This window comes from Lycorma delicatula, chromosome 1 (assembly GCF_047948215.1).
Source record: "Lycorma delicatula isolate Av1 chromosome 1, ASM4794821v1, whole genome shotgun sequence".
Classification (NCBI taxonomy): domain Eukaryota; kingdom Metazoa; phylum Arthropoda; class Insecta; order Hemiptera; family Fulgoridae; genus Lycorma; species Lycorma delicatula.
Genome location: NC_134455.1, coordinates 197,431,367 through 197,446,011, shown reverse-complemented (window position 1 = coordinate 197,446,011; position 14,645 = coordinate 197,431,367). Strand labels below are relative to the sequence as shown.

At 29.7% G+C, this 14,645-nt stretch overlaps 1 protein-coding gene across 6 annotated transcripts in view; it reads left to right on the top strand.

Moving 5' to 3' along the window:
- Positions 1–14,198, top strand: part of LOC142327081 (metallo-beta-lactamase domain-containing protein 1-like) — a 72,903-nt gene extending 58,705 nt beyond the window's left edge. For all 6 annotated transcript variants that reach the window (XM_075370000.1, XM_075370015.1, XM_075370024.1 and 3 more), the window contains exons 4-5: positions 8,149–8,256; positions 13,921–14,198. In XM_075370000.1, coding sequence (XP_075226115.1) covers positions 8,149–8,256; positions 13,921–14,102 — 290 coding nt within the window. In that variant the 3' untranslated portion in view covers positions 14,103–14,198. The remainder of the gene's footprint in view (positions 1–8,148; positions 8,257–13,920) is intronic.
- Positions 14,199–14,645: the final 447 nt, after the last annotated feature.

The following is a 14,645-nucleotide window of genomic DNA, read 5'->3' as shown; positions in this document are numbered from 1 at the left end:
CACCGGCTGCTCCTGAACACTGTAACTACATCCATTCATATCAGCAATGGCTTTGCAATCAAAGCAACAAAGCAAATGAGTGCTATGTGTTACCTTGAGAGGGAAGGATACCAACCACAGGAAAGAATTCCTAAGAATTTCTTAGGAACTGAAACCGACTTTAACATCAATAGCAATATGTAGTGTAGTGTAGACATATTTTTAGTTCCATTATGTATTTGTGATAATTTTATAATCTGAATGTTTTTGTATTTTTTTTTAATTAAGTAGATAGATATTTATACATGTTAATTAATTGTTATTTTATTCCTGATGTATTATTTTATCCTATAGGGTGTTCAACTTAAAAGAGGCCCTATCATTCAGAAGTTTATGTTAAATGCTTATATTGGTGTGAGATGGGTAAAATAATGTGGAAGATGTTGGTACAACTGGAACTGTTGGATGTTGGTACATCCTTATCTGTAGTGATTCGTATGGTGCCCCCAAGATTTAGAGGATTTGTATTCCAGACATCTGAGAATCCTGAGTAATGAACATGCAGATTCTGCTGCTAAAGATGTATGTAGCCACCTGTCTTTCACCGCTTCAGTTACAACTACCAATTTTATTAATTTCATTGAACATACAATTTGAAGAAGGTGGCAAAGTGACTGGATCGTTATAGCAAATAACAAACTTCGACACATGAAAAAATATATGGTGTTGCCATGGGACTCTTCATAAAGAAAGATTCACTGAGAGGAAGTGATCCTGTGCCGATTGCGATTAGGACATATCAAAGCTACTCATGGATATCTGATGTCAGCAGAGAGCACACCACTGTGTGTCCAATGTAACTGCCGCTTGATTGTGCACCACATCCTTGTAGATTGCATATGTTATGTGACCTTATGTTACATTTAAATTGCCAAGGGACATACGGTGGATCCTAGAAAATAACAAGAATACATTAGATCGGGTATCGTTACTACTAACAAGAATTAATACATTTAGTAAGATTTAAACTGTCACATATTTTGATATTATTTTGTTATTTGCATTACATATATTATCCTAACTGTTGAGTTTCTTTATCATTTCAGTTTTATTGCTAATATTATCTAAGTTTTCATTATAATTTTAACTTTATTTTACTAATATTTTAATATCCGAGAAGGAGTCTCTTGTTATTATTTTAATCCAGGCGATGAAAACTTGAAAGCATTTTTCACCCAAATAAAGCACTGGAGCTGGAGTGAGGAGGATTGTTTACAGCCTGCACATTTGTGTACTATCAGTCTGAGTCGAGCATTGGATTTTGAACAAGGTTGCATAATCATGTATTGTTGTTTGTTAAAATGCGGTTAATGATTGAAGAATATCTGTTCTTAATGAAAACTTATTTAGAGATGAAATCTCATTTTGTGTGTGGGTGAAAGTTCAGGGAAAAATTTGAAAAAATCCACAAGAGAAAATGTTATTCAGAAGTTAGTTAAAAAGTTTGTGAAACACATCCAGTGTTACACCAAAAACATGTCCAACACAGGTCAGTTTTAACAAACCAGGACATACACAATATTAAAGCTGCAGTTACAAGATTTCCTCATAAATCTTTGCAGAGACTAAGCCAAGTAAAAATCATTTTATTAGGCTCTTACATACGGCTCGACGTGGAACACACCACCCACCAATTATAATTACCTTAATTATAATTTTGTGATACATAACATGAAATGAAACTTAATATACAAACAAAGAGTATTACATAAGACAATTACGTTAATGCCTGAGAAATCAGGGTCAGGTAAGGAAGTTAATGAAGCGAAGGTTAGAAAATGTCCAGGAGTAAGTGAAGCTGGATAAGATGTATGCCGCCCACCATGACAGTTAAGTATTTCCAAAATGGAATTGCTTTCTCGTGGAGAGAAAGTGCTGACAATATACGATTATTTTTATTTTTTAAATTATAAATGAAGCGACAACAATATGAAAATATGTTTAATGTTCGTACGAACGAAGAAAATGGTTTTGAAAGTTCTACAGCTTCTGTAGTTTGAAGAGCAGCTGAAAACACGTTAGTTTTGCTAGACTTTTTCTCTTTCTTGAGCGAATCTGGCGGAATCATAGAAATGATAGGCGAATTAGATGGCCAAGCATTCTCCTCTTCCTTCAGAAAAGACGGACCATTCCACCAGAGTTGTGGCGAGGTTAATGCATCCAGCATGTAACCACGTGACAGGATGTCTGCAGGGTTATCCCTTGAAGGAATGTGCTTCCATAAGCATTCCTTAGTTAGCTCTTGAATTTCGCAAACTCTATCTGCAACGAATACCTTCCATCGCTTAGGTAGCGATGACAACCAGTAAAGTACCACTTGAGAATCCGATCAAAATTGGATTGAATGAAACCTTATACCTAAAATACACGTAACCTTATTAAATAAACGAGACTAAAGAAGAGCGACGTTTAACTGAAGCCTTGGAATAGAGATTTGCTTTACAGGAGCAACTCTAGATTTGTAACACAATAAGTGGGTTTCAGTGTGTTCAACCTTAAGTTGTATGGAATGACTGATGAGTTGTTATTATTATCATACCAGAGGATTCTTTGCAATGGAAAATCTCGAGGATTAATGCGAATTTGTCGATACATCTTTGGAATATCGCCGATAGCACGTAGCTGTGAGTTTAACAGATCTGATGAAAAGACAAGTACCATATGCGCTGCTACTTGCTTCACAATATCCATGCAATTGATAGCTCTTAGTGAAACTAATTTTAACTAATCTAGGAATCTTAAAATTATTTGAAGTTGAGAGTACAGAAAATTCCAATTTTCTGCTAGCGGAGCGGGAAGAACTTCATCCCACTGAAGGCTAGCGCACCATAACTCTTGGATGAACACTTTAAATGGAACGATTGTAAGAGCAAGTAAACGACCCAAAGGATCGAACAATGAAGAAACAATTGATAAAACAGAACGTTTCGTGTAAGAAGTATTATTATCTTTTGGTTTGAATTGATAAATGAAATCATCACCTTCAGGATTCCAAAATAATCCAAGTGTCTTGATATTTTCATCTTATCTAATTTGATGAAAGAATCAGATTTGTCAAACACATCTGGAACGTTGGAATGGCATTTTTGTAGTGAAAGTCCGTATTTGTTAAGCAATAACGAAACATCATTGTATAATTGTTTCAACTGATGTTGCAACAACCAGTGAGCAGATCATCGACATAAAAATCTTGCTTAATTGCTTGCCAAGCTTGAGGAAAAGAGGCTTCATTTTGATTGGAAATTTCGATCAAACATCTTGTGGCTAGATAACTTGAAGGTGCTTAACCATAAGTAACTGTTTGTAAGTTGTATGGAATGACTGATGAGTTGTTATTATTATTGTACCAGAGGATTCTTTGCAATGGAAAATCTTGAGGATTGATGCGAATTTGTCGATACATCTTTGGAATATCGCCGATAGCACGTAGCTGTGAGTTCTAAAACGAATTACAATTGAAAATAAATCTTGTTGTACTACTGCGTGGCACGTGGTCTAATTCTTGATATTCTTTCATGAAATGGAAGTAATCTTCCTTAAGATTAGCGTTTTTCTAAAATCTACGATGCCTTGTTTTTCTAAAATTGAAACGATGCCTTGCATTTTCATAAGAATCTCTTAAAGCGCAGTTTTCCTTACGAGTAAGAGATTCAACAAATCTGCCTTTGTCATCACGAAAGGTATTTTCAACGAAATGTTTTTCGCAGCAAGATTCCTCTTTGGTCGCTAAACGATTTTCGATCTCTTCATATCTTCAAAAGGACTCTAATTGAGAGGAAAGCTGTACATTACTAACAAAAAGTGATATTGAATCTAAATTATTTTTCCGTTTACTAGATTTTGTAGGGATTTGACCAGAGACTATGAAACCAAGACCAGTTTCTTGAAGTATGGTATGATTAGAATTGTGAGTTAATTGAATAGGCTTAAGCAACAAAAGGTAATATTGAGCTCCTAGAAGATTGTCGATTTGCCTAGGAATATTAAAATGAGGATCGGCAAGAAAAAGTTGAGAAATTTGATTTTTACAAAATCATTAGGTAACAGACCTGTAATAGATGACAGTATATGACATTTCAAATTAAAATTAAAATCTTCATATTCAGAATTAATATTTAAATCAACACTTAACTTAGATTTAGTGACAACATTACTAATACCTGTGATTGGCATTAAAACAGATTTGGTTGAAGCCCAAGTTTAGCAGCAAACCTTTCAGTACAAAATAAAATCATCGAAGCGGAAACAAGTAAGACCCTGGCTTTGATGAAATTACCTTCTTTAATTTTAACGTTAACTACAACTGTTGCAAGTAAAACAGTCTTGTTAGGTTCTGATTTTTAAGTACAATATGAACTATTAGTCGAAGGAGCTTGATTCGACTTAGAAGATTTAATTGCTGGTTCTTGCAGTGTTTTATCAAAATAAATTAGCGTATGATGCTTCTATGAGCATTTTTTACATTTACGATTGCTTTGACACTTTTTCACAATATGCTGTTTACTTAAACAATTAAGACATAATTTTTTCTGAAATATAAAATTTTCCCTTTCATTAACATTATACCTTAAAAATGTATTACATCGATACAATGGATGGTTGCTAGTTTTACATAATGCACACATAGAATTATTTACATAAAATACATTTTTAAAAGAACTAGGTTTTGAATAATAATACATTTTGCCGCTAAACCTACATTAGGCGGCTGCGGCTTTTCATTACATTGAATTGTGTCTCTGGATTCAAGTAGTTTACGCTTCATTCTAAGAAAGAAATGAGTTGTTCTAACCTTGGAAATTCATTATTTTCCAATGTTTTTTCCCAGTCTCGTAAAGTATTTAAATTTAAATTTTGAGTAATTAATTGTATTATAATAAATTCTAAATAATCAATATTTAGATTCTTCAATGCATTAATATTTTAATTAATTTGATCAATGAATTTAGATAAATTTTCAGAATTTTCCTTTTTTAATAGTTTTAGATTAATATTTTCCATAGCATGTTTAGTAATGCATGGTAGTTTCATAATTTTCAGATGTTACTAATAAATTTTTTATTACATCTAAAGCATTACCTCTTAAGAAATTTGTAAGGTAATAAAATCTTTCAACATCGGAAAATTCCTTGCGGTTATGGACTAAACTGTTAAAAATATCACAAACTTTATGCGATGCTCTCACATCACCGTGAAAAGGCTCAATTTGTATAGGTTTTAATGTAATTTGATTGGGTTTGTCAATTATTTTGTTTGACTTAATTGCATTTGAAATTTTGAAAAGATTTTCTAGTTTTTTATGTTTTAATTTAAGTTTATCAAAAATATTATCATATATGTCCCTATCCTCTAAATCTTTATCTATGCATCTTTATGCAATTCTATTTCAGACGGAACTTCAGAAAATGTTTTTTCGTATTCTAATAGTTTATTGAATTTTATAGTGAACCGGTCATAATCGCCTGATTCGGAATTAAAATTATTAATGAATAATTTTTATTTTTCTATGCAGATTTTCATAATACCTCGTTTCTTAATTAAATCTTTAAATTCCATTTTAACTTAAACTACGGTATTGATAGAGATAATATTAAATAAATTGATAAGAAATTAAATTAAATAAATTAATAATTACTAAATTATTATAAAATAATATTATTAAATTGTTTTCGATGATCAGAAGCTGTTGATAAAGTAGTTTTTCTAATGTATAATCGATATGACGTCATCTGCTGATATTGACCTTGCTTGCGACTGCTTGCTTGCAACTGTGAGTGCGCGTATGTATCTCAGTATAGTTCTAACACATTAAAGTTCACAAAAAATTATTATTGTTGGAGACTGAGCTATTATAACTTAATATTATTGAAGATTCACTGTTCGGTAATTTGCGTATAACAACTATTGTTGTAAGCTTATGCGTGTCCTGAATGTTACAAGTTATTCAAAACGTATTGAATTTTACGCATTTTATACTAATGCCCCTCGTACTCCTGAATGTACACTGTCCGATAAAGATTAACATTAAACTTAAGAGTGTATGACACTTTAGTCATAATTGAACTTGAACATTATCAAGAAACTATGAGTTCCCTTGGACTGAAATGAAAACAGGACGATACTGCGGGATTCTTACGTAGAATATAACTAACAGTAATTGTCCATCCGGACGAAATGAAAAATGCGACCGCACTGGGCGGGACTCTAACGTAGAATACTAGTATGGCCTCACCTTCTGGTTAGCGCCAGCACCCACTAGATCGCAGCACCAGAACAATATATATAATTAAAAGGTAAACACACTATGAGGATTTCCTTTCTAAGAATTTTTGAACTAAGAAAACGTGACCCTCCATTAAAGATTTTAACAATTTCTTAAAAACATTTTTTTTTAATATAGTTCAGATTTTAATTTATTGGAAAATTATTAGAAAATCATATGCCAGTAAACAATGAATACTTCAAAAGCTGAAGTTTAGTGAATGGGGTGATGGATATATTTTGAACATAAATTTCTGTTACAGCATGTTAATAATAACTTGTCAAATTGTAGATTTGTTTTTCTTGAGAGATTGCAACTAGGATTGTTAGCAATTTGACAATTTAACTAAATTTGAGTTAAAAATCCATGAATTATATGGATCCAATGCAAATCTGAGAAATCAGAAAAATGCAATCTGAGAGTGAGCAAGAATAAAACAAAGGTGATGGAATGTAACAAAGAGGAAGATATTGAGGAGTTTAATGTTAAGATGTGTTTGTATTAGGTGTTGTAAGTTACTTGACAGGAGACACCAATTATTGCCAAAAACTAAATAGCCATTCTCCATAATAAGAATCACATGCTAGGCACAATGTGAGCATGAAATGCATGATCCATAACAGTATGTAAGCAGAAAATAAATCTGCTGGTATCCGAGACTGATTAAGAAACAGGAATTTTTTTTTAAATTTACATTGAGAGTAGCATTTTATAGCATCCAAACATGGACAATAGGAAAACAAAGAAGTATTTAGACTTGAAATTTACAAAATGTTACTAGAGAATAGTGAAAATTAGGTAGGTTGTAAAATAATAAATGAAAACATTTTAAAGTAAATTGTGGCAACATCTTTTTTTTTATTTTCAAGCTCTTATTGAGTCTATTTCTTTGTTTAGTGAATCTATTAGCACATTGTTTTTTCATAAAGCTTAATAGTCAGTTTTTTACATGGACATTGCTTCTTTAGTTTGTAGATTTAGCAAACAGATTGAATGCAAGTTGTCAATAACAACATATTGAATTTGAATAATGTGATAACTATGTAATTAGTCTGAGGAATGAGAGATTAGGAGATACCCCTTCATCATGAAGAATTAAAGAATAATGAGAAATTTAACTTTCACAACACATGAGTTCTGGTTAACAGTTTTTTTTTTTTTAATTCTGATTCAGAGGTATCTTCCATCTATAAAAAATTTCTAAGATTGTAGATCTATCTTCAAAAATTATTTCAAGATATCTATATATTTTTATAAATTTGGAAAGTGGTACTTTTTCACTATTTCAGTTATTTTATCAACTCACTTCTTTTGCATAATACAAGTAATCTTCACTGCCTTGAACAATCTAGAAAAGAAACCACCAATTAATCTAAACAATAAACAATAATCTCTATGTACAACTTTTGATTACGTAGTTGTCTTTATATAATTGAATTGAAAATAGTAATACTTATATTTTTCAGTTCTTCAAACCATTCTAGTAAAGCTTGACAAAAGATGGTTTGAAAACCAAAAAGGGAGAGTGACAAGAATAATTTTATGATGTATTATTGGTTGCGTTTTCTGTTTAATTTTGAAGCATTACATGGTTCATGTAAATAGTGTGCTTTCACAAAGAAATTGATAATTTTTTTTACAGTAGAAGAGATTGCTTCATCTTATCTTTATAAGTTAAAAATTGTTATTCTGAAATTTAATGCAATGGTAGAAATCTTTTTTATCAGAGGTATTATTTGTCAATTTTGTTATTTATTTTATCATTATTAAATTGAAATAAGGTAAAATAAAGTATTGTATGTAATTCTATTATTTTATTTTTTATTATTCATTTCTAAATTACACAGGAAAAGAATTCATTCTTAATGAGGGATTGAAAATTTTACCAACTCCAGGTCATACTCTTTCTGATGTATCTGTAATTGTTAACCATAATGAGATTACTGCTATTACAGGTAAAAAAAGATTCCTTTTTTATTTAATTGTAACTTTGTTTATTAAAACATAAAAATATATTACCAAAATCAGAGACTTACACTCTGTTCAAGGGTCTCTCAGAAGGAAACTAGATCAAAATTTTGAAAATTTTTTCAGAATTAATTTTCTTTAATTCTTGTCTTATAAATTTTTTACTTAACTGCATTTCCAACAAATAAAAAAATAAATAAATGAATGCTACTTGAATTTCTATTCTAATTTATTTTCATTCATTGAAATACTTCAATAATTTCATTCCTAGCAAGTAAATTATAAAAAAATATTAAGAGAGTGGAGAATCCCCAATATCCAGTTAATTTTATATATATATATATTACTATTGATATTTTTAATGATGTTAATGTACTGACCTATGAGGTCTGTAAATAAAGTAATGAGACTGGTTCAGAAAAACTTTTTATTTACAATCATCTTTGAAATAGTTTCCTTGGGAAGCCACGCAATGCTTTAAATGGTTTTCCACTCATCGTAGCAGTGTTGGAACTCAGAAACCGGAATATCCTTCAGATAGTCGGTTGAATTTTTTTTGTTTTCTACTGTTCCAAAATGTTGTCCTTTGAGGTGTTTTTTAAAGTTGGGAACAGGAAAAAGGTGCAGAGATTCAAATCAGGTGAATAAGGTGGTTGAGGAACTACAGGAATGTTTTTCTTTGTCAAAAACTTATTAATTGACAGTGCAGTGTGATAAGGTGCATTGTCATGATGCAGCAGTCAGTTGTCTTTGATGGCTGGTCTCACGTGGGCAACTCTTTTTCGCAGTCTTTCAAGAATTTCTCGGTAAGCATATTAATTTATAGTCTGTCCTGTAGGCAAAAACTCCTTATCGACAATTCCATTACTATCAAAGAAACAAATTAGCATGGTTTTGATTTTTGATTTGCTCATTTCTGCTTTTTTGGGATGTGGCTTTTTGGGTTTGAAGTGTCCCACTCCTTTCTCTGGCATTTTGTTTTTCGGTCATACTCAAATATCCAAGATTCATCACGAGTAATAACATTTTTAAAAAAATCAGGATCGGTTTCAATTTGCCAGGGTGGAAGATCATGCCACACTTCCACCCTGTTGTTTTTCTTTTCAACAGTGAGGTGTTTTTGGGACCAATTTTGCACAAACTTTGTTCATGTCCAATTTGTTTGTCAAAATTTGATGGACTGTGGTATGGTTCAAATTCAGGTGTTCTGAAATCATTCTGACAGTTAATCGCCGGTCATGCTTAACCAACTCTCTTGATTCACTCAACATTGTTGTCACTTTTTGACGTTAACGGTCTTCCAGAGCATGGATCATCTGCAACTGATTCCCAGCCATCTGGAAATGCTATAAACTACCTAAAAACTTGGGATGTGACCAAATGTCATCTCCATACGTCCTTTTTAATTTTTAAAAGGTTTCAGTAGCATTCTCATTGAGTTTAACACAAAACTTGATTGCACAACGTTGCTCATAATTAGTATCATTCATTTTGTAACGCACAACAAAAACTTGTTTCACAAAAAGTTTGTTTACATCTCACACGGCAACAATAGACTACAAATATTAATCCCTAATATAAATTAGCTGTTCATGTAACCATATGTTTACTAGTAACTTTACAGTGTTGCCACTTTGGCTGCCAAAAAACAAGTCTCATTACTTTATTTACAGACCTCATATGTACTGATTTTATATAATCATTTAGTTTTAGCCAGTTTTCATTTATTCAACACATATTTGAAATATTTATTACTTTTATATCTCTAGTGTGAGTTGTATATTTTAGTGAAAAGTGTTTTTGATTGTTTTTTTAAAATTATTATTTCATGTTTTGAATTGATTTTATTATTATAATAATAATAAATAGTAAATTGTCATCTGTATATTTGTCCCAAACACTAAATGTGTTGTAAAATAAATGTATGATTAAAAAGGAATTAATTGAAGAATTTATTTGAATAAAATGTATAGCATTACTGAATGATGACAACATAATTGATATAAATAAATAGATATATATAAAACTAAATTTAAATGGTATAATAAAACATTAACTAAATGGTAATATAATAAAACTAAATTTAAATGGTATAATGCCTATTAACTTGTAGTAAAGCCAGCCTCCCTGGCATGAGTGGTAGCATCATGGTCTTTCATGCAGAGGTCCCAGCTTAAAATTCCAGTCAGGCATGGCATTTTCACATGCTGAAAAATTGTCATTTCATCTCATTGTCTGAAATGGTATGTATCAGTAGTCTCGGAAGCTAAAAAAGAAAAAAAAATGAAATAAAACTTGTAAAAATGTTACTAATATTTAAAAAAAAAATTAAATAGTTATAATGCAAGTAGAACAAATAATAAAAGATTAAAATAATTAATAAAGAAAGTAAATATAAATACAATGTATATATAATGAAGTAAGTATTTGTAAAATAAGATGTGGAAAACAAAACTACAGAAAATACTACACAGTAATGGTCAATAGAAATCTTAAAAAATCTAACCGAATCAAAGAAATTATAAATTTAATTTAATACTTCATTTTAACTTTAAATCAAATTCAAATAAATATCTACCTCACTGTTCTAAACTTCTCAATAATTTGTAATGCTAGCTGTAAATAATAAGTTTTATTCGACGATAATAAAAAAAATCAGATGTTTCCCTTCTACATTTTAAATTGAATGTTTTTTTTAATAAACATTTGCATAACTGATGAAGTAGCATTACATAATTCTCATGATCTGTAAAGAATTGAAAGCAACAAGATGAATCTTGATAAAAAATAATCTTAATATTCTTCTACTGCGAGAATATTTTACCATAATTATTCGTATCTCTGTTGTATATATATATATATAAATAATATGTTATAAATGTATAAATAAAATAATATGATGTAGTATTTTATTTGAAACGTTTGTTATGTGTAAGAGGAGTCATTTGGTCACAATTTAGAAAAAATCATTCTTACAAAGTTGTTTCAAATGTTATTTTCCTCAATATTTTTTCTATTAATCTAAAGAAGGGAAAGGTTACATTTGGGATATTTGAAATTTTTGAAAAATGTTCTACAATTGGCACACCAAATTTTGGATTCTTAATTGTTATGGTTTTTAATTTTTTTTCTGTCAAACTGCATTATGAGTGATTCAGTCAAATAAAAATACGTAATTGTTAAGTGAGGGGGGGGGATGTTCTATAACTATTTATATTAAAATATGCAATATATTTCATTCTTCATTTTGATGAACTTTTAAACAAGTTTTATTGTAATATGTAGTGTTGCCATTATGATATAAATTTAGTAAAGTACAATTTCTATAACTTTTATAATATACAAGAGATATCACTTGAAAATTGTGAGCTGCTGGAATGCCTCTAAAATATTTTATGCTAAAAGATGGAATTTATTTCAAACATGGAAATTTGATTAAAACTGGTTATGTATTGAAACAATTAAATGATAAAAATAATATAAAATGAAATATTAGTAGACTTTTATCCATCAGTTTTTTTAAAGTAATAAGACACGAAGTAACTTGTAGGGGGAGACCTACATGTACACAAAAGTTTAATTTTACACATGTAGATTATAATAATTTATTTTTATGTTAGTGTTGCAGCTCATTGAATTTTTACAATCAAAGGTTACAGAGGGTAGGCTAAGGAGGGTCCAGTTATGATGTTTTATTTTTTCTCCAAAAATGTAAGTTCTATTAAAGAAAGGTTACAACATAAAAATCTGAAATAGAAGTATTTTAAATTAAATAAAAGCTTGAGTTGACAAGTTTTCCTTGATCTCTATAATATTGCAATTTTTTTTTAACATTAAAGACTAAAAATAGAATTTGAACACTATAATTTTTTTGTTAATAATGGGTCTTAAGGTACTTATGAATAGCTTGTTTGAATCTTAACTCAGAAAAAGAAAATTAACAATATTCAAGTATTTCAATTTTTACTAAAATAAATCAAGGGAAGGGAATGTATGAGGGTATTTGCCAGCGTTAAAAAATCATTTCAGTCATAATTATGGTAAATGTAATTTGGTATATAATTCTATAGAATTATATACCAAAGTGCAGTGGGTGAGTATTAAGTGGTTTTTTCACAATCAGACCTTTTTCTATGTATTAGAATTGTTATGTATCTCAATATTGTTAATAAAGAATTATGAGATCAAATAGATACAAAATACAGTTTTTATAATTGTTATTATATACAGGAGGGATCATTTGAAAACTTTTAGATGAGGGAGATTCTTCCCTTAATATTTCAAGTTTAAAGGTAGTATATATTGATGGTTTACTTCCTATTTTATTTTAAACTGATACTAGTGATTTAAATACTACAACATGAAAAGACTATTACATAAAAGTTGAATTTTTTATTTACATTGTTTACTCATAGTCAGACTTCAGTTTTTGTGTTTATGTTGGTTTTCTTATGGCATGAAGTGTACATATTATAAGAATTTAACCATAGTATCCTCACGTTTCTACCTGATAACCTAGCTACAAGAGATCTACTTTCAAATCCATATGAAGGGATATTTAATTTTGAAATGTTATAATCTCTGAATAGTTAGCATTTACATAGCAAATTAGTAGACTGTATAAAAGTTTCTAAGTGATCACAATATTCATACAAAGCGAAGACTGTATCTATCATTCACAATGTATATGTAATGGATCTACATCTGTAAAAATCTGTACCCATATGCTTTCATAACTTTTTAAATATAATTTAGATCTTAGAGAAGTATGTTCTGACATCAGGACATCCTGATGCTCTACTACTTCAACCCTGTTGATCTTTTTCAAATAACATACCTAATAACAAATAACTCTTATCACGTATTGCTTATTTCAACCAAGTTTTTGTCAACACAATTATTTAATAACACTTATATAGTTTAATATTATGTTAAATATTGTTATTACAGTTTAATATTGAAAGATATATCAATAATTCATAAAAGTGGGTACTGATGAATATAGACACATCATATACCTTCAGAAATACTCTTCTTAGGCCACTGAAAAGATCATCAGGTTGTTAGATTATGGAATACAGTTGTCCAAAATTTTTTATATCACCTGTTAATGACTTTGCTGATAAGGTTAGAAATCAATGGAAAAGTCATATCTTAATTATCAATTATTCTAAAACTTCCTAAACACATACTATATACCAAAGGGTAGGAGATTATTTATTTTGAAGTAGTTCTTGTAGATTGATTGAAAGTGTACTTAATTTTTTTATTCCTAATAAAAAAACTTAATGATATTTTTTTATTCCTAATAAACTTTCAATAATTCTCTTTAATTATATCATTTTAAAAAAAAAAAAGTTGACTTTTGGCTTGCATTAAAGTGTTAATTATGTTGTTGAATATTCTTCGAGCTGGCTAATTTTACAAAATTAGGTTCAGGTGTCACAAACTTGTTTTACATAAGGTTTTATTTAAAACTTCACTTTATTAAAACAAGTTAGTAAAAACAAACATACTAACACGTGATATATTTTACATTTGAATGGTCCTCCATGTATATAGCTGTGGATTTTGATACTGTTTATTTTTAAATATATTTTCAGTAACAGTAAGGTTATAATAAAATGTTGATATTAATTTGATTGTGAAAGGTGATCTCTTTGAAAAGGAAGAGGATATTGAAAATGAGTATATATGGCGAACTACTGGTAGTGAAGATCCTGAAAAACAGGAATATAATCGACAGAAGATTATTCAAATGGCGGACTACATCATTCCTGGCCATGGTCCAATGTTCAAAGTCACAGCTTCTATGAAGCAGAATCATCTTTAGATTGATTTTATTGCTGAGTCAAAGTCCAGATGTGAAATGTTTTAGTTGATGTAGTTTATTTTCTAATGTGACTGAAGAAATTTTCTTTTGACATGATTTCTATTTGTCTTTCATTTTTTCTCAAACCTTTACAAAAGCTCGCATGTGTATGTGAACTGATTTGGCTATACTTGCAAGAATAAACAATAGCACAGAACTAATTTTTTGATTAAATTTGCCTACTTGAGTATAAGCTCAGATCAAAATTCATGCATTTCTGTTTCCTTTCTTAGTTGGAAAATGCTTTCATTAGTTTATTTTATATTAATTAATGTAGCACTCATAAACTCCTGTATGGGTGATATGTAGCCAGTAAGTGAGTACAATAAGAAGTATTCTAGAAAAATTAGATTTTTCCAACTCCTGTAGTGAATTATTTCACACTGAATAGTTTCTTGTTGCATAAGTTAAATAATAGCTTGTTTAACTGATTTTTTATTTATTGATACTCATGTACGTAACACACTGATGCTATCAAATTTTTACGTTGAGACAAGGTGTATA